The sequence below is a fragment of the Cervus canadensis genome, chromosome 4 (assembly GCF_019320065.1).
Source record: "Cervus canadensis isolate Bull #8, Minnesota chromosome 4, ASM1932006v1, whole genome shotgun sequence".
NCBI classification, from domain to species: domain Eukaryota; kingdom Metazoa; phylum Chordata; class Mammalia; order Artiodactyla; family Cervidae; genus Cervus; species Cervus canadensis.
This window is the reverse complement of record NC_057389.1, coordinates 104,984,054-105,009,880: the sequence shown is the minus strand read 5'-3', so window position 1 is coordinate 105,009,880 and position 25,827 is coordinate 104,984,054. Positions and strand designations below refer to the sequence as shown.

The 25,827-nt window shown below is 49.5% G+C and overlaps 1 protein-coding gene and 1 non-coding gene across 3 annotated transcripts in view; both read right to left on the bottom strand.

Annotated features, from left to right (window-relative positions):
* Nucleotides 1-25,827, bottom strand: part of MAU2 (MAU2 sister chromatid cohesion factor) — a 34,301-nt gene that overhangs the window by 4,277 nt on the left and 4,197 nt on the right. Inside the window, exons 2-16 of one of the 2 annotated variants that reach the window (XM_043467472.1) lie at nt 13,312-13,329; nt 12,885-12,950; nt 12,069-12,164; nt 11,042-11,136; nt 9,387-9,414; nt 8,862-9,017; nt 8,359-8,505; nt 8,181-8,271; nt 6,941-7,044; nt 6,368-6,445; nt 6,019-6,084; nt 4,624-4,707; nt 3,501-3,550; nt 3,229-3,306; nt 2,914-3,025 (exon numbers count right to left, since the gene is read on the bottom strand). In XM_043467472.1, coding sequence (XP_043323407.1) covers nt 2,914-3,025; nt 3,229-3,306; nt 3,501-3,550; nt 4,624-4,707; nt 6,019-6,084; nt 6,368-6,445; nt 6,941-7,044; nt 8,181-8,271; nt 8,359-8,505; nt 8,862-9,017; nt 9,387-9,414; nt 11,042-11,136; nt 12,069-12,164; nt 12,885-12,950; nt 13,312-13,329 — 1,269 coding nt within the window. Of the gene's footprint in view, nt 1-2,913; nt 3,026-3,228; nt 3,307-3,500; nt 3,551-4,620; nt 4,708-6,018; nt 6,085-6,367; nt 6,446-6,940; nt 7,045-8,180; nt 8,272-8,358; nt 8,506-8,861; nt 9,018-9,386; nt 9,415-11,041; nt 11,137-12,068; nt 12,165-12,884; nt 12,951-13,311; nt 13,330-25,827 lie in introns of both variants that reach the window. The other variant, XM_043467471.1, reaches the window with a different exon arrangement.
* On the bottom strand, nt 17,878-17,983 carry LOC122441098. Its single transcript, XR_006269241.1, has one exon. It is a non-coding gene; the product is annotated as a U6 spliceosomal RNA (small nuclear RNA).

Here is a 25,827-nt window from a genome sequence, read left to right as displayed (position 1 = left end):
TTGGGCCCACCTGTGACCGCCCGCTGCCTGGCAAATACCTACTTCTATCATACAGTCTATCTCAAATGACCCTCTCTGAAAGTACTCCTCAACTACCTTGGGGGAAAAGAAACAGCTCCCACTCCTCGGCTCTGCATGTGCCTCCCTGCTGGGGCACAGTCACGGGCAACTCTATGTACCTTTGTCTTTCTAACCAAAGAAAAAGGCACTGGTGGCAGGCAGCCCTGGACCCATCTCAGGAGCCGATTAAAAATACAGATTCAGGGGCTTCCCTGGTGATCCAGTGGTTAAGAATCTGCCTGCCAATGCAGAGGACACAGGTTCGATCTCTGGTCTGAGAGGATCCCATATGCCACGATGCAGCTCAGCCCATGCCACAACAGTTGAACCTGCCCTCTGGAGCCCAGGAGTTATAACTATTGAGCCCATGGGCCTGATAGCCTATGCTCTGCAACGAGACGCCACCGTAACAGGAAGCCCGCTTGCTGCAACTAGAGAAAGCCTGTGCACAGCAACGAAGATTCAATGTAGCCAAAAATGAATAAATAAACACAATTAAATTTAAAAATAAATACAGATTCAGGGGTCTCAAGGCTGGGAAGAGGCAGCAGTCTGTCCTGGTGGGAGCAATTAGGACTATTGGTCAAAAGAGAGAAGAATTTTGTCTTTCTACATACAAGCCTGCTCCTGTGGAAGGCCACCTCAGACACATGGGGCTGTGGGGCACCAGCATGTGTTCACCCTTGAACCCTGACTCCACAATGCAGCTGCAACAGCACCATCCCTCAGCCCTCAGGATGAGCTGAGTGAAAGCTGCTGCGGGCTGTGAACACCCATCCTTGACTCTGCAATGACTCCACCCAGTACAGGACCCATAGCCTACTGGCCTGAATGCTGGGATCAGGGTGACACTGGGAGAGCTCCTCACGTGGCAACCACGTGCAGTGTGTGTGGGGGCACACTTGGCATGCAGCCCAGAGACACACAAATCCTCTAAACCAACTCCTGAGGCCCCGGTCCCACACAGCCACAGTTGTGTGGGGGGCGCCTCCACAGACACAAAAGCCCAGTGACGTCATGCTGCCCACCCTGGCCAGCACCTCCAAGATGAGCTCCAGGTGGGTCTCAAAAAAATTTTTCAAAATTGAACCAAGGCCTCCTAAGACCTCAGAATGCAGAACAGGAAAAACTAGTCTCCTCTTCCAGGCCTGGGGCCGAGAGGGAGCTGCTGGGAGGGAGAGTCCCCTTGGCTCCAGTTCCCCACAACAGCTCAGTTTCCGCAGATCCTGGGTGTGAAGACTGGTGTTATCCTGAAAGGGGTCCTGCATGAGGCCACCCACAAACTTTAATGCCCAAGTATGCTGTGGCCTGGCAGGCCCAGGGCAGGCGGTTTCTCCCACAGATCTAGTGCTGCTTGAGGCGGTGCCTGGCTTTGGGGGCTCTTGATGGCCCCAGGAAGCAACAGAGGTTTCCAAATAAGCTCTGTAATTTGCTCCGGGACTGCCCCGCCACACACCAGAAGCTGTAGCTGAAGAGCTGCTCTGCCCACCCTGCCCCACTGAAGGTGGCTTCTGGAAGCTTCTGGACAAACAAGCATCAGCGAGGTCTAGGTGCTAAGCCTGGGTCCGCAGTCTGGGGCTGTGTGACATTAAACTCCTCAGCTGGCAATGAGGTAATCACCACCACTGCACCGAGACAGAAGGCAGGCAGCCTGAACTCAGGGGGGTGTCATGTTGAGCCCCTCATCCCTGCCCAACCCCGGGATGCACCCTGAGGCCACTGTGCTCCCTGTGCTCCCTGAGTACCACGACAAGGTGTTCTAGAAGGAGTGGAGCTACGCTCAGAAGGAAGAACCCACTGCTGACCCTCCTTCCAGGGTATTGATCCTGCCAGGGTTCAGGACGTAGCTGCAGGGCATGCGAGCCTCGCAAAATGCCTGTCAGGTGATTGTGGGGAGGGGAGAGGCACTGGGCTTATTAAAAACACTCATTCTTTAGAAGCTCTGGGGTTTGATCAGATAAAACTTTATGGGCCTGTGTTCCCTGTCCTGAAAACAGCTAAAGTGAGTTCAGCTGTATCACTGAACTGATGCCAGTTAAAAATTCTCACTGCCATTAAAAAAAGCCCCAACACAGTGGTGCAGAGAAAGACCAGACATAAAATTACAAAACAGCCTGATAAAACTTAGGCTTGGACAGAGGCAGGCAATGAAAAGAGCTGGAAGACACAAGACACGCAAGGATTTTCTCCTTTGCTTCTCAGACTTTCTAGGATAACCATAGCATCTTTTATACTGACAAACATGTTCTTAAAAAATTAAAGAGCTTGTAAGGTCAATGGGTTGGGGTAGGCGAGATGTTCATACACCCCCAGATGGGGCGACTGAGAAATCAACTGATCCCACCCGAGACCAGATGGCATGGGTGGGGACCAGGCGCAGGGGGACACGGCTGGTGAGGGTAAACACAGGGCGCCCTGAGGATACTGCGTGTGACGGGCAGAGGTGGAATCCCTGCGTTTGTGGTTGAGAGGATGCACCTCTCAGCCCCACATACTAACACAGGGGAGGGGCCCTGCCCTCAGCCTCGCCGGCTCTGGGCAGTCTGAGCAGCTCTAGCCCCACTGAGCCCTGGGCCTTGCCTGACAACTGCCAGAGGCCAACACTGGCCCTGCCTGCCACGGAGGTGCGCCCTTCAGGAACTCAAAGCTCCCTCAGCCCTGCCTGCCCAGGCTGTCTGAGCCTCAGGGAGCAGCAGGGTGTGGGTGAAGGGTTATGGGGGTGAGAGGTCACTGAGATAGGATCACTGCAGGGCACGGGATGGAGGCACTTGGCTAGGTGCTCCCCTCACCCACCTCCACCCCACTGAGCACCACCCTGGCCCTATGCCCCTCAGCCTGGCCCCTGACACTCACCCTATGGTTTCCCAACACATAGAAGATGTGACCTAGGAGCACGAGGGAGCAGGCTGTGAGCCGATTCAGGTCCTCTGCATTGGACATCTTCAGGGTTTCCCGCAGAAAACGCCTTTGTGAGAAGAAGAGATGCTGAGGCCCCACTGGGAGGGCTTTCGGGGAAGAAAAGGCAGCAGTGGCCTCGGGGCCCTGAGCAGAGACCACCTGGGGGAGGGTGGGGAGGGCAGGAACAGGGGGCCTGGGCACGTGCTGTTGGGGGAAGAGAAACACCGAGCGGTGCCAGGTACAGGGCCACCTGCCCTCTCCAGTACTTACTTGGCCTCGTTATAGCGTCCCTGGAAGAAGGAGAAGAGCCCACGCACGTAGAAAGCCGCTGCTCGGAGGCAGTGTGAGCTGAGGGGAGAGTGGAGCATCACACCTTAGTGAGTTTTAATGAAAGCAGATTTACAAATGGGGACTGGGTGGGAAGATGGGGGGTGTTGGGGTACACAGGCAGTCTGGGGCCCCACAGACGCTCACACTACCTCAAGAGCAGAGAAAGCGTAAGACAGTTGGTCAAGTGGGGCTTGGGGCCTGGGGCTGCCTACCTGACAGGGAAGCTGTGGTCTGGATTGATCCTCTCCAGCAAGCTGTACAGCTGTGAAAGAAATGTCTGCAAGTTAGGGTAACTCTGCATTTCTAAAAATGAGAAGGGCTGGCCCCAGTATTCCAGTAAATGACTAGGGCTGCCTGCAACTTCCTAACCCAGTCTCATGGCACATGCCCGTACCTCTAATCCCATGCCTGAGTGCAACCTGCCGGAAGGGACAGAACCTGCAACGTTGCTGCCATCTTAAGCTCCCTTTGGCTCATGTATGGAGGGGAAGGCGGGTTGGGGGATGAGGGCTGAAGCGGGCTGTGGCTGTGCCCAGAACCCCCGTAGTCCCTTCAGGAGGCAAACACTGTGGTGGGGGTGGAGGTGAGACAAAGGGAGCCAAACTCCTCTGAGACCCACCAAGATCACATCAGGCCCTCAGGCCCCTACCCTGCCATGCTCTCAGGCCACTGGAGCAGCTGGACTGGGCCTTCTGCCCAAAGCATTCAAACCAACCAATTATGTGTGACATCAGCTGAGTACAGGGCCATCTCTCTTTGTAGCCAAGAGACGACAGTGGCCTGAACTACAAAATGAAGGCCACAGGCGTAGAGACAAGTGGCTGATCTGAGACACTCCAGAGGGCTCCAGGCTGGAGGGAAATGGCAGGGCTAAGGGGGTGTCACACGGGAAACCTGGTGGGAGGTACTTATCCTGGGAGGCAAGCTCTGGCGCCCGCCTCCCTGCTCCAGCAGGCTGGAGCACCAGAACACCTAGGGGCCTGATGCAGACAGGACCCACGATGTCATTCCTCGTAACTGAGCCAAGAGGCCTCACCGACAGCCAGCCAGAACAGATAGCTGAGGGTAGAAGAAATTTTCTTTTTTCCCCAAGGGATTCAATGCTTGGCTAGTTTTCAGTAGAGAGAAGTGTTAATTTGCTATGGAAACATTTCTGTCTTAGACTTGGCCTCTCCCCAGTCACACCCATGCTCCACTCGGTGGGACACTTTGTTGGAAGACAAATACCCTAGGGTCGAGAGATTTGCTGGTGCCCAGGACCACACTTCCCACACACCCCCCTCCAAGTAAGAGTTGAAAGAAAGGATACCAAACATGAAGCATGTCACCTACTACCTCTTGGTGTCTATTTCCTTCCCGTATATACACACTCGCCAGGTTGGTCACGATGAAGGCCCACAGCTCCTGGTGATTGGTGAGCTGGAATATGGGAGACACAGGGCATTAGGGGGCCAGGCTGGGCGCAGTCATGTCACCTGGGGGTCGCCTGGCGGCATCAGAGCCACCCAAACGCTCCACAACAGCTACCTTGGAATCTTCTTACTCTTTTTATTCCAAACACACATACACACCCCTGCCTCCTGAACCTAAGGACAACAAAATTGTTAGTTCTTGTCATTATAAAACAATCATCTGCATTATAGGAAACTCAGGAAACAGAAAAGCGCAGCCAGCCACCCCAGAGCCTGTCCTCAGAACACGCCACAGTTTGCTCTATTCTCTGCTGTCTCAGTCTGAGCACCTGAGTGCCCGGCCCCCACACCTCAGGTGGTCACCCCAAGACCCCAGTGTGTGTAAACACAGCAGAGGAGCATGCTTGCTGGTTCCTCTGCTAATGGCTGGCGGTAGACAGACTGCCGTCCCCAGTTTTTCTGGGGGAACGAGAATGGCCATGAGAGGAACCAATGTAAGTGGTTTGAGCACTGCTCAGACCTTGTGGGGCTGAGCATTCTAAACGGGGCTCAGCAAGTGCAACTGTGTAAGAAGCCGAGAGTGTCTACGAAGCACAAACACCACCTCAACGACCCTGGCAGGAGCCAAGGAGATCCAGAGGGCTGTCTGATCTGAACAAAGATGCTCCAATGTTTGTCACAGGACCACAGGAAATATGTTTGGTGTCATGAGGGGTCTGGATCCAAGTTATGGTTGTACCACGTCCCCCCCAGGTTGGTGGACAGGACCCCTGGTGGCATACACCATCTGCTGGGAATTTTGATGTTGAAACAAAGCAGCAGCAGCAACTTGTGTAAGAAGTGGGATGCAGGTGTGTCTAAGAGACCTTCAGAGGGCCACAGGCAATGAGGGGAGGTCTCAGCACCACTGGAGTGAGCGGCACCAGGGCCCAAGTAGCTGGGACACAAGTCAACATCACCTGGTGGACCACGGGGAGGACTGGGAATCCTCAGTCAAAGTGGCTAACCAGGGCATGTCCAGCAGGTGCCTGGCTCAAGACAACCCCCTTGAGGCTGCCCTCCTGAGTTAGCTGGGGAAGCCCCACCCCAGCGTGGCCAGGAGCCCCCGTGCCCACAGCTATGCTGCATCAGGCTGTGCTGCCAGTGCTGGCCTGTCGGTACCCAGGCAGCACAAGGCCTGACAAAGGAAGCCCTGGATAAACGCAGCACCAGGCTGGATGCTGCTGAGTCACCCACTGACCACAGTTTGTGTGGCTGCTGTCCCGACTCCTTACTGAGAAGCACCTCCTGCCCCATAAAGTGAGGGCCGGCACCTTACCCGCAAAGCTGTGGTGAACTGGGCTTCGGCGTTGTCCATGCAGTTGACAGAGACACAGTACAGGCCCTAGGAGAAGACAGTGCCCAGGGCTCAGAGCCACATGCAGCCTGCCTAGGGCTACACAGCTGCACCCGGGTGAGCCTAACAAGAGACTCGACTGAGCCAGCTGTATCTGAGCAAGATGGCATGCTTCATTACTCCTGCCTCCTGAGACCTGAGTCAACTCAGACTTGATGAGACGCTTGTCAGAATGAAGTCCACGGGGAAGGTTCTAAGTCCTGCCTGGGGTGTTGATCACAGGGTTACTCACAGGGGTGGGGCTGGGGGTCGGCAGCCCTCACGCACTCACCAGCAGTGTATGCAGCTGTGCGGCGTGGTTGGAGAAGAGCCGGGGCGACTGCTGGCACAGTTGACAGACCTGGGAGATCTGCAGGGAAAGCATGTCTGACATCACTTTAATGTGGGACCCAGGGCCCTGGCAGCATTGAGAAGAGGCCCCCAAAGCCAGTGGGGGTACCCATATACTGCCCAGTCTAACCTGGGCATAAAATCCCAGCAGCTGTGCCCACTGTAATGATGCTGACCCTTGTCTGGTTCTCTGCCTCCTCCCTTGGCAACCTGTGTCTTAGTCACATAGTACCCACATCCTTATCAAGGTCCCCATGCCCTCTCAGGAAGGTGGGCATCAAGGATTACAATCATTGGGCAGGAGGGGTGCTAGAACTGCCATCAGCAGACTCGAAAACTCCAGACCCCACGTTCCTTGGGCATAAAAACTTTTAGGTAAAAACCTCTGATTATGTCCATTAAGGCTCATGGATGACCAGGTTACGTTCTCCCAAGTGACACCCTGAGAACCCAGAAAATTCAAACGGCCCCCCAGCCTCCCTGCCCTGTGTGCACGCGGCCCCCGGCGGCCTACCTCCTGCAGCGCGGTGGCCTTGTGACCTGTGACGAGCCGGCACATGATGATGTGCTCCAGCAGGATCACTTGGAAGGAGGACAGAATGGGGCTGCAGTCGAGCACTGGGGGCGAGAGGCAGGTGTGAGCCCTCGAGGTGCGGGAGGAGACCACCGAGGAGACACTGACCCACGCCCCTGCCTCCTGCGGGCTTTGAGCCCTCCTGCCACACCAGCCCCTCAGCTAGCTACCTGAGTCTGAGCCCACTTGCTCTGCCAGGCACTGGCCTAGCACCCAATCTGTCACCTTACTTGGTGCCCACAGCACCCTCAAGCAAGGGGTTCCATCTCCCTGTCCAGGTGAGGAATCAGGTTCATAGCCAGGTTTTGATGACCAGAGTACTTTAAGAGCAAGAAATTCTTAAAGGGATCTGTCTTCCATCCTCAACCTGCACCCCTGCCCCGACCCAGCTGAGTGCTCAAGGGCACGCTAGGCACCACAGGTGCTAGAAATGCTCAGGTTGCCTGGGAGACTGTGCAACAGCCTCAGACAACAGTGGGGGTGGGGTGGGGTGGGGACCACAGCTTCTGGCTGTTCCAAGAGGCTGTGCTCACACTGGAACCAGACAGCACTTTCCCAACTCATCTGAAAGAACAGAACAGTAGTTCCTGCGAAGTTTGGCTCCCCGGCTCCTCCCCAGCAGCACTGACAAGGGCGCAGGGAGTGAATAGGGTGAACGGGGCACAAGCCAGCCAGGGACACATGGGGCTCTGGGTTCCCACTAATCAAAGGTCCTCAATTACCCAGGATGGATTGTCAAGCACCCAGAAGAACCTAGGACCCCCAGAGGATCTGCTGTCAGCCAAGTTCCAATTCCGATCTCACCCTGAGCACAATCCACATTACAGTACTGGTAACGGACAGCAAAAGCAGCCACCGCCTTTTTCAGCTGAGCACTGCTGTCCCTGCAGGTTCCGGTGGAGCCCCACTAACCCTCATGACTGTCTGTGCAGTGAGGGCGATAGGACAGAGATGCTACAAGTACTCACCCAACCTCCCTGGGGAGCAAGGATCCCATCCAGGCCTGGCATGGCTCTGCCTGAACCTGATCATCCCTATCTGCCAACTGGGGTACAAGACCCATGGGGCGGAGACCCAGGCTGCAGTCTTTCAAAGTCCTCCAGGCCCAGCACTGGCAGCGATGGGCGGGCTGTCCGCCAGGGGGCTACTGACCCACCGGGCCCCACAGAGCCTGACTTACTCTTGAGCTTCTCCAGCTGCATGAGGGCCTTGTCCGTGTACTTCTGCGCCTTCTCTAGGTAGCCTGCTTGCATGGAGTGCATCACCGTCACCTGGCGACAAGGTCAGATGGTGGTGGTCACCGAGGCCCTCTCCTCGCTCACCTGGGCCGTCAGGCTCCAGCCCCTGCAGGGACTCACCAGGTAGACAAGCACGCACATGTGCTCCTTGGGCAGCCAGTGGAAGAGGTCGGCAGGGTTGCTGGGTAGGATCTCATCATCGTGCAGTGTGGAGATGGTCTGGATACACTGCTGCAGCTGCTTCAGGCACGGCTTCACGCTCTTTACCTGCAGCAGGCAGACAGCGCCGCACAGCTGACCACCCGTCTGCTCTCATCAAGTGCCAACACCCTCAAGAGGCAGGTCCCCACTGCGGCAGCCAGCCAGGTCCTGCCGGCCTCGTCCCACCCCAAGGCCCTACAGGCCGTCTCCACAGCTGTCAGCACCCTGTAAGGGTCTGCTCTGTTCTATCCACTGAGTGAAGTGCTCAGCCCAACAGGCAAAGCTGGGTGTGGGTGGGGGAACCAAGGAAGTGTGGACAGTGGGGAGGGACAGGAGGCAATCGCAGAACTGATTTCTCGGTCAGAGGCCCATCCACCACCTGCCTGTTCCCCAGCGGCCATCACGTGGGAGGCAGTACACACCTGCCCAGCATCCAGGTAGTGGGTCACCTGGAGCACCAGGAAGAAGACACGCAGAGACTCTTTCTGGATGGGGTTCCCTTGCCAGTTCTCAACTATCTGTCCACAGAGGGTCAGCAGTGGGTGGACTTCCTGCAGCTTGCGCTCCATCAGCAGCAGCTGTGGGGAGAGGTGCATGTGCTGGGGACTCTCCTGGTGCACAGGGCTGCCGCCCACCTGCCCATGCACTGTGCAGCTGCTGGCACCTCAAAGGGAGGGCACAAAGCCAGGCTGGAACCCAAGTCCAGGCAGCTCCAACCGAGGCGGCTCCTCCGTCAGCACAAATCCCACAACCTGGACTCGGAGCTTTGTCTCTGAATCCAGCTGGGGGATGGGGGACAGGGTCTGCCTCTCAGGGCTACCTGCCATGCGTGAGGGTCTGGGCAACTGATGGACCATGACATGGCAAGCAGGCGAAGCCCTGGCAGACCCTGGGAACCCAAGCTCATGTCCACCACACCTTACCCTGCCTGCCCAGCCTCCACTTACCATCCCTTTGCTGAGCAGGAACAGTGCCCTGGAAAAGAGAGGGGAGTCAGCTCTGGGAGGCCCAGGCAACCCCGAGGATGACGGACACCTCAACGTTCACAGGGATCTAACCCCTGGGGCAGTTAGATGGATGACAATGGACCCTGGCCAATAAGCGTGCTCTATTTTGTTATATTTTCCTTTAACTTTTTTCTCATTTAGGCACTCATGAGGTTCAAAAGCTCAAGAGGCAGAAACAGGGGCTCAAGAAGGCATGGCGTGAGGACTCCCCTGGTGGCCAGTGGCTGAGACCGCTGCTCTTAGGGCCAGCTGTGGGGCTGCAGGCATGCGGAGCCTGCAGGTCCCAGTGTGCTCACACCTGAGTCTCTGTCCCGCCAGTCTCTGCAGGGTCCTGAGGTGCGGTAGCTGACACCCCACCCAGTGGGCACGGCGCCAGGTGAGGAGACTAAGGGCACGGGGGCCCCAGTCTGCACCCCTGGCCACCTGTCATTCTTTGTTGTTACCTCGCAGCATGCACACCCTAGGGTCTCCTGTCTGAGTGCTGAAATCTAGGGTCCAGAACTTCACGTCAAGGTTCCCGTATTATCACCTCACTAGGCCTTACCTCTGAGATCAGAAGCTCTGTGTCAGGAGACCTGTGGGCGCCATGCCCTGGTGAGGCCCACCCAGTTATCTGCCCACAGTGGTACAGAGGCCTGTCTTGAAGACACTTGTGAACATGTGCAGTGTGTGGCCATCCCCACGCCCTGCAAGTCGCTGAGTGTCACCCCAAACCCAGTAACGGCTGCAGCGTGAGGAGGACAACACAGGCCAGGCGCACAGGCCAGACCGTGTGAGTGTCCACCCCAGGGCAGGGTGGCGGAGGGATGCAAGTCTGCGGGGAGCTGTGTGGACCCCTGTGAGCACTTGCAAGTCCAGAACTCAAGAGAATAGACTTAGGAACTGTTCTGTCCCAACGAGCCCACGGGACAAGCTTAGAGTCTGTGTTACAGAATTTTTCACAATCCCCCCCCACACACAACAGAGTAATAATAGCACTGCTACCAGGAGTCTGGAATTCTACTACAGAGGATTCTTCTCTTCAGGGTAAAAAGAGATTGCAGGCCCGCTAAGAGGGCACACGGTGAGGCACTGGTGGCCTCTGACCCGACCCCAACCCCAGGGCACTAGCCTCCAGGTAGTTTAAGCAGCTTCATGCATAATATGAACCTATGTCCAGTCTTTGACACAAATGTCCTCTTACTCTGTCTCCTATTATATACCTAAACACTCCTGGGTGTGCTGAGTGGGGACACTGGCTGCCAACCATGCTGCCCACAGTATCTACAAGGACCACTCTCACATCCCACCAGGAAGCGGATCAGCCCAGCAAATTCACGAGCCCTTTTTATTTAAGAGATGCTAGAAATATGCAAGTGCTCACAGTGCTGAGAATGCCAGCTGCCCCTCACACACACAGTCAACTCAACAACTTCTTACTTCATGAATCGATGGGGCAAAAGCATCTCTAGGCTGCCTGAATTTGCGTGTCTCTTACTATGAATAAGGGTGGTCATCGTTTCACGCTGAAATGCCATTTCTATTTGCTGTCCAGGACCAAGGTGGCCAAACTTTTCCAAGTGAGCGAAGAAAGGGCCCAAGGAGAGGGGGCCTACCGTGTGTACTCAGATCCCACCACCCGGGCGTACTCGGCTCCCACACCCAGGAGGTCGCAGGCCGACACCAGGTCCTTCTCAAGTGTGTGCAGTTGCTGAGAGAAGGAAAAAGAGCAATGACCCTCGCTTTCAAACCACCAGACTTACCGTGTCTGACCTGCTACCTTGCAAGCAAGTTATACAAAACCTCCCCACATCAGCAAAACTGCCTCAGTATCCGTTCTGAGCTAGATTAAGCATGCTGCCTCGCCAACACTAGTTGCTCTGGGCACAGAACCCCGCCTTGCCTCCAGCTCAACGGCGCAGAGAGCCAGCAGGAACGCCAGCGGGCTCAGACCCCCGAGGGCCGCGCGACACGTCTGCATGCTTCGCAGGCCGCCTCCAGGGGCCAGCCACAGGGGAGCGGCCAGAGGAGCCGCAAACAAGAAGGGCCTCCTTCAGGGGTGAGGGGCTGTGGGGGTTCCAAATGCAGGCCGAGAGGCAGGGACGCCTGTGGGGCCTCCAGTGAGAGCCTGGGCTCCACTCACCACACCCACCTGCTCTGTGACCTGAGCCAAGTGACTCCGTGCCCCGCCTGCTCCCTCCTCTGCTGAAGGCACAGAAGCCATGGGAGGATCCCAGGAGGGCAGTGCACGTGGGGGGCAGGAGGGTGCCTGGAGAGAAGGCAGCCGCTCAGGCTAGGTGAGCTCTCCTCAGCAGGGGACCCTCTGAGCCAAATCCTCCTGGCCTTGAGAGGCTCCCCGGGGAGGTGACACTGGCAGCCCAGGCCCCACTGTGTGCACAGGCACGTGATGGGGCTTCATCACGGAGGGCTGGCAAGAAGCGGCTGGGGGGCAGGCCGTGCCAGGGTCAGAGGAGGCTGGGAGCTGGCCAGAGGTAGGGCGGTATGGGCAGAGCCAGGATGGAGAGGCATCTCCAATCAGTCTACCTGGCCTGCAGGCTCCTCCACTGCAGCCAGGAAGGCCCAGCCCAGAGAGCCGCCCACCCAACCAGCACCCGGGCATCTGGTCAGGCCCACAGTACGCACAGCGAGCTGGAAGAGCAGGCGGCAGTGCCAGTACGGGGTCTGCTGGGAGATCTGGATGGCTTTCCGCAGCAGCGGCTTTGCTGCGTCCACGGAATTCTGAAAGGAGACAGTCATGTTTAAGGAGGAAAAAACAAGCTGGATTCCTCTGCAGCAGCTGTGGACCCAGAAGGCCATTCCCAGACACATTTACCAAAGGATTTGCTTGATTTAAGAAGAAAAGATATTTTATTAGCCTCACCGGCTGGGAACTTTTTGGCATTGATGTTAAAATAATTCCCTATTCAACTAAATTGAAAGTAGCTTTAGTTCAAATTCCTGAACAGTCAAATTGATAACAATTACAATCTTTTCTGAACTGTAACCAGAGTGAGGGGCCAGGGGCTTGAAACAAGAGTCACGGCTCAAAGTAGAGAAAGGCAACTTTCAGTTACACTTGAGATCAGAAACCAGCTTCAGTTAAACTATGTGAACTTGTTCAGGAATTAATCATCTTCAGCCCAGGAACCAGGCTGCTTTCCAACAGTGCTCAGTAGAAAAAGACTCTGCTAGCCGTTGTCAGCGAGTGGTCATCCATGGCTGCCCTGTACCCGGTGGTCAGTTCAGCTCAGCCGCTCAGTCGTGTCTGACTCTCTGACCCGATGGACTGCAGCACACCAGGCCTCCCTGTTCATCACCAGCACCAGGTGTGGAAGACAGGAAGATTATGCAAAGTCTTAAAAGCCAGAAGGGAATCCACTCCTGTGAGTCCCAATCTGCCACTGTGCCTTCACTACAGGGAGAGGGCGTTTGCTTTCAGAAATCTTTACATGTTCTTACCTCTTGACAGTATAACTCGGACAGAAGACTCGCTGCTTCAAACTTAACATCTTCAAACTGTGGGATCTAGTGATGTCTTGTTAAGGAAGTAGAGACACTACAAAATGGTCAGTTTAAAAGGGCCACAGTTCAGCATTCTTACACTGCTGGCTGGCGGGGCACATCCCCGTCAGCTCTAAAATCTCAAGTTCACGTATTCCCCCAGTAATCCCTGAGCTTGCTGCTGGCTGGTGTGGAGCTAGACGCTGGGGCACGAAGAGGAGCACAGCACCCAGGGAGAAGCCGCTGGTCTGAAGGGATGCTCCAGGGAATCTGTGGGCAAAGCCCACACCCAAAGTCTGCATTATAAGCAGAATTCAAGTTTATAACACATGTTTTTATTTAGAAGGAGCTTTTCTTAAAGGAAATAGTACCAAGGAAAGGATACTTGCTGTGATATCAACCACTGAAAGAGAAAGAAAAAGAGAGTTAATTCTCGACCAGCTAAGCAGCTTTGCGCGTGCTTAACTGGGTCCACTTTGGAGTTCACGCGGGTTGTCCTGTCACCAAAGACTGAAGGTGTTCAGTTAAGTGGGAAGATGGCCTGCTCAGCTTGAGAAGTGGGCTTGCTTTTCCTCTAATCCAGCAACTGTGGTGTGTCTGGGGGAAAGGGAACATGTACGTGCTCCCCTACTGATGGGCTTCCTGTCTTGCCAGGCTCTGGAGTCAGAACTGGAGCCCTCTCTCACTGGGGCAGCAAATCTTCAGAAGGGGAAGAAGCACAGAAAGGCCACCACATGTTGCTTACTGCAGTACAGCCACAGCAAATCATGGCACAGAAATCAATTTAATACAACTAGAGTAGGTCTGAGGGTGTTAGTCCTTCCTGGGAAAGGGACATTTAAAAGATGCTTGGAAATGAGCAAAGTTAGCCTCAGAGCGGAGGGAGGAGCACCACAGAAGGACCGGGGTGGGCAGCAGTGACTCTGAGATCTGAGCTCATCATCCCTGCTCGTGCGCATGCTGGTGCGTGGGTCACACAACGACAAGGTCCCACTTGGGGATACCTGTGCCCTGGAGTTTCACATTCCAGCAGGAAATGGTGAGGTCCCAGGGCAGTCCGCCACACCACCACCATGACCACAGTCTCTCAGACCATCTAAGACACAAGCACACACCGATGCAGTTCCTGCTGACCCGCCCATCCTGCAAACATTCTCAGAGCTTTAGCAGTTGTTGGAAGGATGCAGAGGGAGGAGGAGGAGGAGAAAGAGGAGACAGAGGCTGAACGTCCATGGATCTGTTGCCTGACAGGAAGAAAGGTTGGTGAGGCCAGCGGGGCAGCCTTGGGGCTAGAGATGTCTCTGGGGCTGAGAGTAGTGGCCAGGGAAGTCACCGAAGAGGCTGGGGATGACTTGGAGCTGGTCTGGAGACCAGCCCCTGAAAGACACAGGTGGGCCAGGAGGGGGAAGTTAATAGGACTGGAGGAGAGGGACAGAGGAACTGAGAACACTGGAGAGTCACTGGGCTCCTGTCTTTCTCTGTCTCCCACACTCTCTCTTTCTCTCACACATACACACACACACACACACGCGTGGACGCGTGCACACAGAGCCCAGGCAAAAGGCACTCTGCAACCAGACCGAGTGAGCCCTCCCCAGGCAACAAGGCCTGGAGGAGCTCAGGGTCCCCAGAGAGACATGGCCAGTGACTGCTGCCATGAGTGTGGCCCCAGAGTGAGGCTTCTTGGCTGGAGGTCATCTACAGAGACAGTGAGGACAGGCTCAGATCCAGCCATGTGTGTGATGTCACAAAGCTGGTAAACACAGAAGTAGGGGCTTGCATTCTACAGAAGCCACTCCTTCTCACTCAGCATTCAGCAAGAGATGCTCACTCCTGAAGGCCACCAATTGGGAGGGACAACTGGAGGATACTATGTGACTAAAAAGCTGGGTTAGGGACATGCTAAGACCTGGTCCAACCTTGAGATTCTGAAGTTCCATGACTCAATCTCCACATGTAAGTAAGACCTGTCTGGGGCAAGGCCTTCATGCTCAAGGGGAGCCCTTTAGAGAGAGTACATGGTGGATAAAAACACACATACGGGAAGCATTTGCCTTCCACTTGGAGCTCCGTGTGGCCTGCTCTGAACAACTTAGTCTGGTAGCCAAGGCAGAGTGGGTAAACCCACCACACACAGGAGTTTCCAAGTCAAACCTAGCCACATCTCAGGACTTGGCACAAAGCTGACCACACCTGAGTGTCACTGCCCCTCAAAAGAGGTGAAGAGGGCAACAAGACGAAGTAAAACTCTTCCAGTGGACTGAAGAAGCCTTCTTTTTCAGTTTGTGGCCCAGGGGTGCTCTCCTCACCCAACAAGTTCAGTTCAGTTCAGTCACTCAGTCATGTCCGACTCTTTGCGACCCCATGGACTGCAGCACGCCAGGCTTCCCTGTCCATCACCAACTGCCAGAGACTGCTCACACTCATGTCCATCAAATCAGTGACGCCATCCAACCATCTCACCCTCTGTCATCCACTTCTCTTCCTGCCTTCAATCTTTCCCAGCATCAGGGTCTTTTCCAATGAGTCAGTTCTTTGCATCAGGTGGCCAAAGTACTGGAGCTTCAGCATCAGTCCTTCCAATGAATACTCAGAACTGATTTCCTTTAGGATTGACTGGTTGGATCTCCTTGCAGTCTAAGGGACTCAAGAGTCTTCTCCAACACCACAGTTCAAAAGCATCAATTCTTTGGCACTCAGCTTTCTTCATAGTCCAACTCTCACATCCATACATGACTACTGGAAAAACCATAGCTTTGACTAGATGGACCTTTGTCAGCAAAGTAATGTCTCTGCTTTTTAATATGCTGTCTAGGTTGGTCATAGCTTTTCTTCCAAGGAGCAAGCGTCTTTTAATTTCATGGCTGTAGTAACCATCTGCAGTGATTTTGGAGCCCCAAAAAACAAGTCTCTGTTTCCCCATCTATTTGCCATGAAGTGATCGGACTGGATGCCATGATCTTGGTTTTTTGAATGTTGAGTTTTAAGCCAACTTTTTCACTTTCTTCTTTAGCTTTCATCAAGAGGCTCTTTAGTTCTTCTTCACTTCCTGCTACAAAGGTGGTGTCATCTGTGTATCTGAGGTTACTGGTATTTCTCCCAGCCATCTTGATTCCAGCTTGTGCTTCATCCAGCCCGGCATTTTGCATGATGTATTCCACATATAAGCTAAATAAGCAGGGTGACAATATACAGCCTTGACATACTCCTTTCCCCATTTGGACCAGTTTGTTCCATATCCGGTTCTAATTGTTGCTTCTTGACCTGCATACAGATTTCTCAGGAGGCAGGTAAGGTGATCTGGTATTCCCATCTCTTTAAGAATTTTCCACAATTTATTGTGATCCACACAATCAAAGGCTTTGGGATAGTCAATAAAGCAGAAGTAGATGTTTTCCTGGAACTCTCTTGCTTTTTCAGTGATCTAACAGATGTTGGCAATTTGATCTCACCACACAAGGCACACTCCAGATCCAGAGGTGAGGACAGCCCGCAAAAAACTATGTCCATGGTGGCAGACTGAGAAGGGACATAGCCAGCTGCCCACTGCCCGACGAGGGCGCTGCCATGCCTGCTTCTCCAGTGTCTTGGCCTGTGCTGCCAGGCCCAGGCCTACCCAGGCCCATCAAATGTCTCCTCATTTAGAGCTTTTGTGTGGTCAGCATCTATTCAGTAGACACTCAGGCTGGACTCCACTGACACCTCTTTTCTCTGAGCCAGATGTGTCTGTTAGTGATCAGTTTCTGTCTCTGCCAGTTCTCTCTTTTCTGACCTAAGGGCTGGAGAAAGAGCATCACACCCCTCTGGGGCCTCGAGTGACCAGCAGGAGAGCCAGGAGGTAAGACGTCCAAAGGTTTAACACGCACATCTTCTGGAAGGCTTTGTCTGTCAGCGTAAGAGGATGTCAGGAGTACTGCTCTTGGAGCCAGAGGATGACATTTGAGATGTGGACCCTCATGGGAGTTAGCAACGCTCCAAGTCCTGGAGGAGACAAATCCTAGTGGTCCTTAGCATCCATTTCCCAGAGCCACGACCTGCCACTATTCTCCCATGCATGCACTGTGGCCCTGTCCCACACACACAGATGAGGGACATTAGATAAAGCCCCATAATGTTCCTCATCATGTGTCCCCAGTGCTAAAATAGGCTGACACATGGGAGGTTCTCAGGAAACATTTGTTGCACAAATGATGACTTTATCTAGCATCACCAGGAAATGAGGGCTTCCTTCTGTACAAAAAGCCACAGAATTGAGGATTACGCCTTATAAACACAAAATTCTACTACTAAATGGCATCAAGACATCTCGTCTTCAAACGTCACCGCTTCTTGCTCAGGCATCACTGTCAGTGACACCTTGAGCTGTCCCCATGAGATGACCCATTCCTGAAGCTGTAGGACAGCTCCATGTCAAGGTGAACCAGTCATTTCCTAAGGCTTGTCAGTCAGAAGTCAATCAAATCATTCTGCTTTTGTGTCTTTTTAAACCTTGCAATATACATTCATAATCAGAAATCTATAGACATTATTATAGAAAATATATCCGTGTCACAAATAGAAGTATGTAGGATACCTTACCCAAGGTTGCTACCTCATCATATGTTTTACTTTGTAACATTAAAATACAGTTTTTATGTTTTCTCCCTTGACATGGGAAAGCAGCCAAAGAGCCCCCTTCACTGCCAGGGAGCCTGCAGGCGTGAGGCAGAGAGGTGAATGATTCTACCAGAAGCCTCTGGGGTCGCCTTAGGGTTCTCAGGGAAAGCAAGGGTCACCACAGGGCCAGCATGCACCCTAAGTGGGTGGAAGGGCTGGGATCAGCAGACCTCTCATTCCTTAGAACATTCACTTCAGAGTTGGGAGTGGGTTGTTTGTTGTTTTCTTTTTAAATTTCTGAGCACCTAAGTGTATTAAGGGGGATTACACATGCAAATAACAGAATTTGGCCCCCCAATATATGTAATGTTCATGAATTTGTTTGTCATCCTTACACAAGGGTCATGCTTATCTTCTCTGTATCATTCTAAGTTTAGTACAGGTGCTGCTGAAGAGAGCACAAGGCTGAGAGTGTTTTAAGGTTTCTTATACCTCGTAACCAAGGTAACTTATAAAAAAAAAAAAACTTTAATCACCAAAATGTGTAGAAAAAGTTATCCACTGCAATTCCTCTGGGAAGGAAGCTCAGCATTTAGGAGCCAGCCTTGCCTCTCTGCATGTGACCATGCTACAAGCAGCCTAGTCAGTACTGTCATCAGCAAGTTGGAAATGGTTTCGACCTTGTGCGTTTGGTGAGGATCCAAAGAGACAGTGCTCCAAGAAGCATGAACAGTGGGCCTGGCCTGTGGAAGGCTGCAACAATGCTGTAATTCCTAGGCATGAACCAGAAGTAGAGGCTACCGAGGAGGCAGGGGTCAAGTTGCTAGGATCATGAAGTGATGGTTCCTAAATACATTTCACATTCTAAAGTCAGAGGAGACCCAGAGAATGAGCGGAGAAAATGGAAATGCAAACAAGAAGAGGCACAGATATTTTTCTGTGGAAATGCTTAACACCAAGTTATACAAATGCAGCTTCTGCACCACGTTCTGCTCCTGACTGATGTGGCATGGAATTCACCAGGACACGGTCATGATCCTAAAGCCGAGGTCCGCAACCTTCAGGATCTAATGCCTGATGATCTGAGGTGGAGCTGACGTAATAATAATACAAATGAAGTGCACAATAAATGTAGTGTGTTTGAATCATCCCCAAATCATCCCCCTCTCCCACCCCAGTCCATGGAAAAATTGTCTTCCACGAAACCGGTTCCTGGTGCCAAAGAGGCTGGGGACCGCTGTCCTAAAGGATGAAAGATTTGCTTCAGCTGTGCCTGATGATGAAAGGCCCAGAAGTGAGCCCTGTAGGGCCCTTGGGAAAAAAAGGAAGCTTTTAGTCACTTGCCGGGAAGGTAGCTGTAGACTCTCTGGCTAAACCTGGAAGCAGAATGAAGGAGTGTCTGACTGGCACAGTTTGGAGCAGCTTTCAAAGTCAAACAACCATTAAAAAGTAGCCCCATTAAAAATACACAGAGAAACCAAACTAGCATTAACACAGATACTGCAGTTAGAAAAGCACATCATCCAAAGGATGACTGCCTGGATTATAGCAAACAATGGAAATCCATTCCAGAGAAGAGGCATTTACTCCTCTGTGGCTTTCAAATCAGGAAAGCATAAGGATAATGATGTATGTTCCACATCAAGAGATAAAAGGTAGTATAATCAAAAGCAAAAAAGTTAAGGGGGAAATGAATACACATCTAAATACAGATATGCAGGTTCTCAATTCCACAGTAGAAGCACAAATGACTGAAACAGAACAGTCTACAAATGGAACTGTCTGCTTGGAAAACTGAATATAAGACAAGAGAAGACTGAAAATTCACACAGGAAGAGGTGTGCAGCAAGAGGGAGGATAAGAAGGCAAACATGAAATGAAAAAGCATGAAATCTGACGGATTCTGCAGAAATGACTTCACAAATTCTGGGTAAAGCAACATCCCTTATAATCATGAACAATTTAGTTAAGAAGTGACTCTCCCAGGAGAGTCAGGAATTCTGTTGACACCTCCACATCACATCATAATCAAAAAGGGAAGGCTCTCAGGTGAAGTATCTTGTCGTGTACCCTAATAGTTACGGTCTGCTGAGCAGATCCAGGGACTGAGACGGCCAGCAGATTATCCAAAGGCCTGTAGAAACCAATGGCTGCAATTTGGATAAAGTTGCGAAGGACCGAGCGAAACACCCTCCATGCCTCAGAACTCCTAACGAATGAACTGATGAAGCATATGGGGGAGTTTATTACACACTCCTTCTGGAAAGCTTACAAACACAGTGGAGGAAACAGAAATAATAATCGAAACATAATATACGCGCGCGTGCACACACACACACACACACACACAAGGTTAGTCTCTCATACGGAAAGCAAAAGATGATGAAAGTAATAGATAAGGAAGAGAAATGTGGTACCAAGTTTAGAGATCAATTAAAATTTTTACCTATAGTACATATATAATTCTTTACCTAGTAAAGAAAGAAAAGAAAGAAAAAAGTTGACAGCTGCCTGATTTGGAAAAAATGCACAATTAAAAAGAATGACGTTTAAAGAAAGCAAGCTTGCAATATGATACAAAGGGAGATCAGAAACAACCACAGAGGGCTTCCCTGATGGCTCAGTTGTGAAGAATTTGCCTGCCAATGCAGGAGACATGGATTCAATCCCTGGTCTGGGACGATCCCATATGCCTCAGGCACAACTAAGCCCCTTTGCCACAACTATTGAGCCTGTGCTTGAGAGCCTGGGAACCTCAACTACTGAACCCACAGACCCTAGAGCCTGTGCTCCGCAAAAAGAGAGGTCACAGCAATGAGAAGCCCACACACTGCAACTAGAGAGTAGCTCCCACTCTCTGCAACTAGAAAAAAGCCCACACAGCAATGAAGACCCAGCACAGCCAAAAATAAATTTTAAAAACCTGTAAATAAATTAAAAAAAAAAAAAGAAACAACCACAGAAACAGTACAGAGAATAGCATTTTAACTGAAACCTGGACAAGCTTTCAGCTGGGGATGCACCTGACAGAGAAAGGGATTTATTTCCAAGTATAATGACAGTGAGCTACAGAAGTTACACTGTGGCTCTGTGGAAGACCCCATAAGATTTAGGGTTCTATAAAATCAAGGGAAAACTCTCCACAAGGGTAAGAATTTAAATTACAGGTACAAAAGCCAAGCAGCTACAAAGAAGCAATGTAAGACATGGTTCCTTCTCCTCAAACAGCACTGAGTGGGCAAAAATATGATAAGGACGATGTATACAATAACTATGAACCACTGCTAGAAACAGGCTGAATGGGAAGAAGTAAAACTGTCACTGTTTGCACATGATACAATACAATATACAGGAAATCCTAGAGATGCCATCAAAAAATATTAGAATAAATGAATTCAGTGAAGTTGCAGGATACAAAATTAATATACAGAAATATATTGTTCCCATACATTTAATAATGAACTATCAGAAAAAAATTAAGAACACAATACCATTTAAGCTGTATCAAAAAGAATAAAATAGCTATGAATAAATCTAAACAAGGAAGTAAAAGACTTGCACTTTGAAAACTCTAAGACATTCAATGAAAGAAATTGAAGACTACAGAAATGAATGGAAACTATACTGTGCTTGTGAATTGGGAGAACTGATACTGTTAAATGAGCATACAACACAAGTCAATCTACAGATTCAATGCAATCCCTCTCAAAATACCAGTGACATTTTTCACAGAACTACAACAAATAATTCTAAAAACTGTATGGGGCCTTCTCCAGTGGCTCAGAGCTAAAGAATGTGCCTGCCAATTCAGGAGACAAGGGTTCAATCTCTGGTCCAGGAAGATCCCACATGCCTTGAAATAACTAAGCCCATGTGCCACAACTGCTGAGCCTGTGCTCTAGAGCATGGGAGCTGCAACTGCTGAGTTCATGTGCTGCAACTACTGAAGCCTGCATGCCTCAAAGTCTGTGCTCTGCAACGAGAAGCCACTGCAGTGAGAAGCCCATGGACCACAGCTATAGAGTAGCGGCCCCATCTCTCCACAACTAGAAAAAAGCCCACAGAGCAATGAAGATCCAGCTCAGCCAAAAATAAATTTTTTAAATTGTATGAAAACACAAAGGACCCCGAATAGCCAAAGTAATCTTTAGAGAGAACACCATAGCTGGAGGTATCATGCACCATGATTTCAAATTATACCACAAACCTACAGTAATAAACAGTATGGTATCCACACAAAAGCAGACTCATAGGTCAATGGAAGAGAACAGACAAGCCAGAAATAAACCCACACTTACACAGCCAATTAATCTATGAGAAAAGACGGAAGAATACAAATTAGCAAAAGACAGTTTCTTCTATACATGGTGTTAAGAAAACTGGACAGCCATAAGAAAAAGAATTAAACTGGACTACTTTCTCACTCTACATAAAAAAATAAACTCAAAATGAACGAAAGACTTAAATTTAAGACCTGAAAGCATAGTTCTAGAAGAAAACATAGGCAGTATACTCTCTGATATCAAAAACTTAGCAGTATTTTTTGGACGTTTCCTCAGGCAAGGGGGAAAAAAAGCAAAAATAAACAAATGGGACCCAGTTAAGTTGTTCAGTCATGTCCGACTCTTTGCGACCCCATGGACTGCAGTGCGCCAGGCTTCCCTGTCCATCACCAACACCCGGAGACTGCTCAAACTCATGTCCATCAAATCAGTGACGCCACCCAACCATCTCACCCTCTGTCGTCCCCTTCTCTTCCTGCCTTCAATCTTTCTCTGCATCGGGGTCTTTTCCAATGAGTCAGTTCTTTGCATCAGGTGGCCAAAGTACTGGAGCTTCAGCATCAGTCCTTCCAATGAATACTCAGAACTGATTTCCTTTAGGATTGACTGGTTGGATCTCCTTGCAGTCTAAGGGACTCAAGAGTCTTCTCCAACACCACAGTTCAAAAGCATCAATTCTTTGGCACTCAGCTTTCTTCATAGTCCAACTCTCACATCCATACATGACTACTGGAAAAACCATAGCTTTGACTAGATGGACCTTTGTCAGCAAAGTAATGTCTCTGCTTTTTAATATGCTGTCTAGGTTGGTCATAGCTTTTCTTCCAAGGAGCAAGCGTCTTTTAATTTCATGGCTGTAGTCACCATCTGCAGTGATTTTAGAGCCCCCCAAAATAAAGTTTCTCACTGTTTCCCCATCTATTTGCCATGAAGTGATCGGACTGGATGCCATGATCTTAAGTTTTTTGAATGCTGAGGGTTTTTTTTTTTCATTTATTTTTATTAGTTGGAGGCTAATTACATGAATGCTAAGTTTTAAGCCAACTTTTTCACTTTCCTCTTTAGCTTTCATCAAGAGACTCTTTAGTTCTTTGCCTTCTGCCACAAGGGTGGTGTCATCTGCATATCTGAGGTTATTGATATTTCTCCCGGCAATCTTGAGTCCAGCTTGTGCTTCATCCAGCCCAGCGTTTCTCATGATGTATTCTGCATATAAGTTAAATAAGCAGGGTGACAATATACAGCCTTGATGTACTCCTTTCCCCATCTGGAACCAGTCTGTTGTTCCATATCTGGTTCTAACTGTTGCTTCTTGAACTGCACACAGATTTCTCAAGAAGCAGGTAAGATGATCTGGTATTCCCATCTCTTTAAAGAGTTTTTCCACAGTTTGTGGAACTACACCAAATTAAAAAGCTATTTTTACATAGCAAAGGAAATATTAACAAAACAAAACAAAAAGGAAGCTTACTGAATGGGAGAAGGTACAGTTGTCCTCAGTGGATTGATTCCAGGAGTGCTTGAGGATATAAAAATCCATAGATCCTCAAGCCCTTATATATTTTTATTAAGTATAGTTGACTTACAATGTTGTGTTAGTTTCTGGTACACATCATAATGATTCAGCTTAACATATGTATAGTTTTTCATATTCTTTTCCATGATGGCTTATTACAGGATATTGAATATAGCTCCTTGTGCTAAACAGTAGGGACTAGTTGGTTATCTATTTCATATATAGTATTTTGTATCTAATAATCCCAAACTCCTAATTTATCCTTCCCCTACCCCTATCCCTCCTGGGTAACTGTAATATTGTTTTCTATGAGTCTGTTTCTATTTGAAAAAAGTTCATTTGTATCATATTTTAGTTCCCAGATATAAGTGATCTCACATGATATTTGTCTTTGCCTGATTTACTTCACTTAGTATGATAATCTCTAGGCCCAACCATATTGCTGCAAATGGTATGATTTCATTCTTTTTTATGGCTGATTGATATTCCATGATATATACATATACTACATCCTCTTCATCCATTTATCTGCCAATGGACATTTAGCATGCTTCCATGTCTTGGCTATTATAGACAGTGCTGCTATGAACATTCGGGCACATGTATTTTTTTGAATGAGTTTTTATCTTTTCCGGATATATACCCAAGAGTGGGACTTCTGGAGCATATGACAACTCGATTTTAAGGAACCTCCATACTGTTCCCCTCAGTGGCTGCACCAATTTACATTCCCACCAACAGTATAGCAGGATTTCCTTTTCTCAACACATTCCCTAGCATTTATTATTTGTAGACTTTAAAAAAAAGTATTCATAGATTTTTTTTTGATGATTGTCTTTCTGACTGATGTGAGGTGATACCTCACTGAAGTTCTGATTTGCATTTCTCTAATAACTAGAGATATTGAGCAACTTCTCATGTGCCTAGAGGCCATCTGTCTATCTTCTTTGGAGAAATGTCTAGATTCAAGCTCCTTATATGAAATGGCATGTTGGGTTGGTGCAAAAGTAATGGTATTTTTGCATTGCTGAAATTTGCCATTTGATATTGGAATACATTCTAAATAAATGTAGTTATGTTATACATCATTTTAATGTACATTTTTGCTTTATTTTTAATTTTTTTTTTTGCTAACGGCATTACTTGTTTATTTTATATCTATTTTAGACTATGGAAATGCTTGACAAAAAGCAAATTCAAGCAATTTTCTTTTTTTTTAATTTTTTCAAGCAATTTTCTTATTTGAGTTCAAAATAGGTCATAAGGCAGAGGAGACAACTCACAACATCAACAACACATTTGGCCTAGGAACTGCTAATGAATGTAGAGCGCAGTGGAGTTCAGGAAGTTTTGCAAAGGAGATGAGAGCCTTAAAGATGAGAAAAGTAGTGGCCAGCCACTGCAAGCTGACGACGACAACTGAGAGCCATCATCAAAGCTGACCCTCTTACGAGAAGAACTCAATGTCAACCATTCTGTGGTCGCTTGGCATTTGAAGCAAATTGGAAAGGTGAAAAAGCTCAGTGAGTGAGTGCCTCATGAGCTGATCAGAAATAAAAAAAAACAACTCATTCTGAAGTGTCGTCTTCTTTTATTTTATGCAACAACAAACCATTTCTCAATTGGATTGTGACATGTGACTAAAAGTGGATTGTATACGACAACCAGCAATGACAAGCTCAGTGGCTAGACCGAGAAGAAGTGCTTCCCAAAGCCAAACTTGCACCAAAAAAAGGTCATGGTCATTGTTTTGGTGGTCTACTGCCCGTCTGATCCACTACAGCTTCACATATCCCACCAAAACCATCACATCTCTGAGAAGGATGCTCAGCAAATTGATGAGATGCACCGAAACTGCAGCTGGCATTGGTCAACAGAAAGGGCTTCTATCAAAAAAAGATAGACCAAAAAAAAAAAAAAAAAGGTAGATCAACAGAAATTCTTCATGACAACAACACCCAACTGCATGTTGCACAACTAATGCTTCAAAAGTTGAAAAAATTGGGCTATGAAGTTTTGCCTCATCTGTCATATTCACCATTTTCAACCAACTACCACTTCTTCAAGCATCTAAACAACTTTTTGCAGGGAGAATGCTTCCACAACCAGAAAACGCTTTTCAAGAGTTTGTAAAGAAAAAAAAAAAAAGTTTGTCAAATCTCGAAGCATGGATTTTTATACTATAGGAATAAACAAACTGATTTTTTGTTGGCAAAAATGTGTTGATTGTAGTGGTTCCTATTTTGATTAATAAAAATGTGTTTGAGCCTAGATATAACGATTTAAAATTCACGGTCCAAAACCATAATTACATTTGCATCAACCTAATTTGCACAATGAATATAATCAGCCCTTATGTCCTTGGTTGGTTGAATCCAAGGATGTGAAACTCACTGATATGGAAGGTCAACTGTATCTGCAAATGATATATCCAGTAAGAGATTAATATCCAAAATATACAAAAAAACTCTTATAATTTAACATCAAAAAACCCAAACAATCCAAT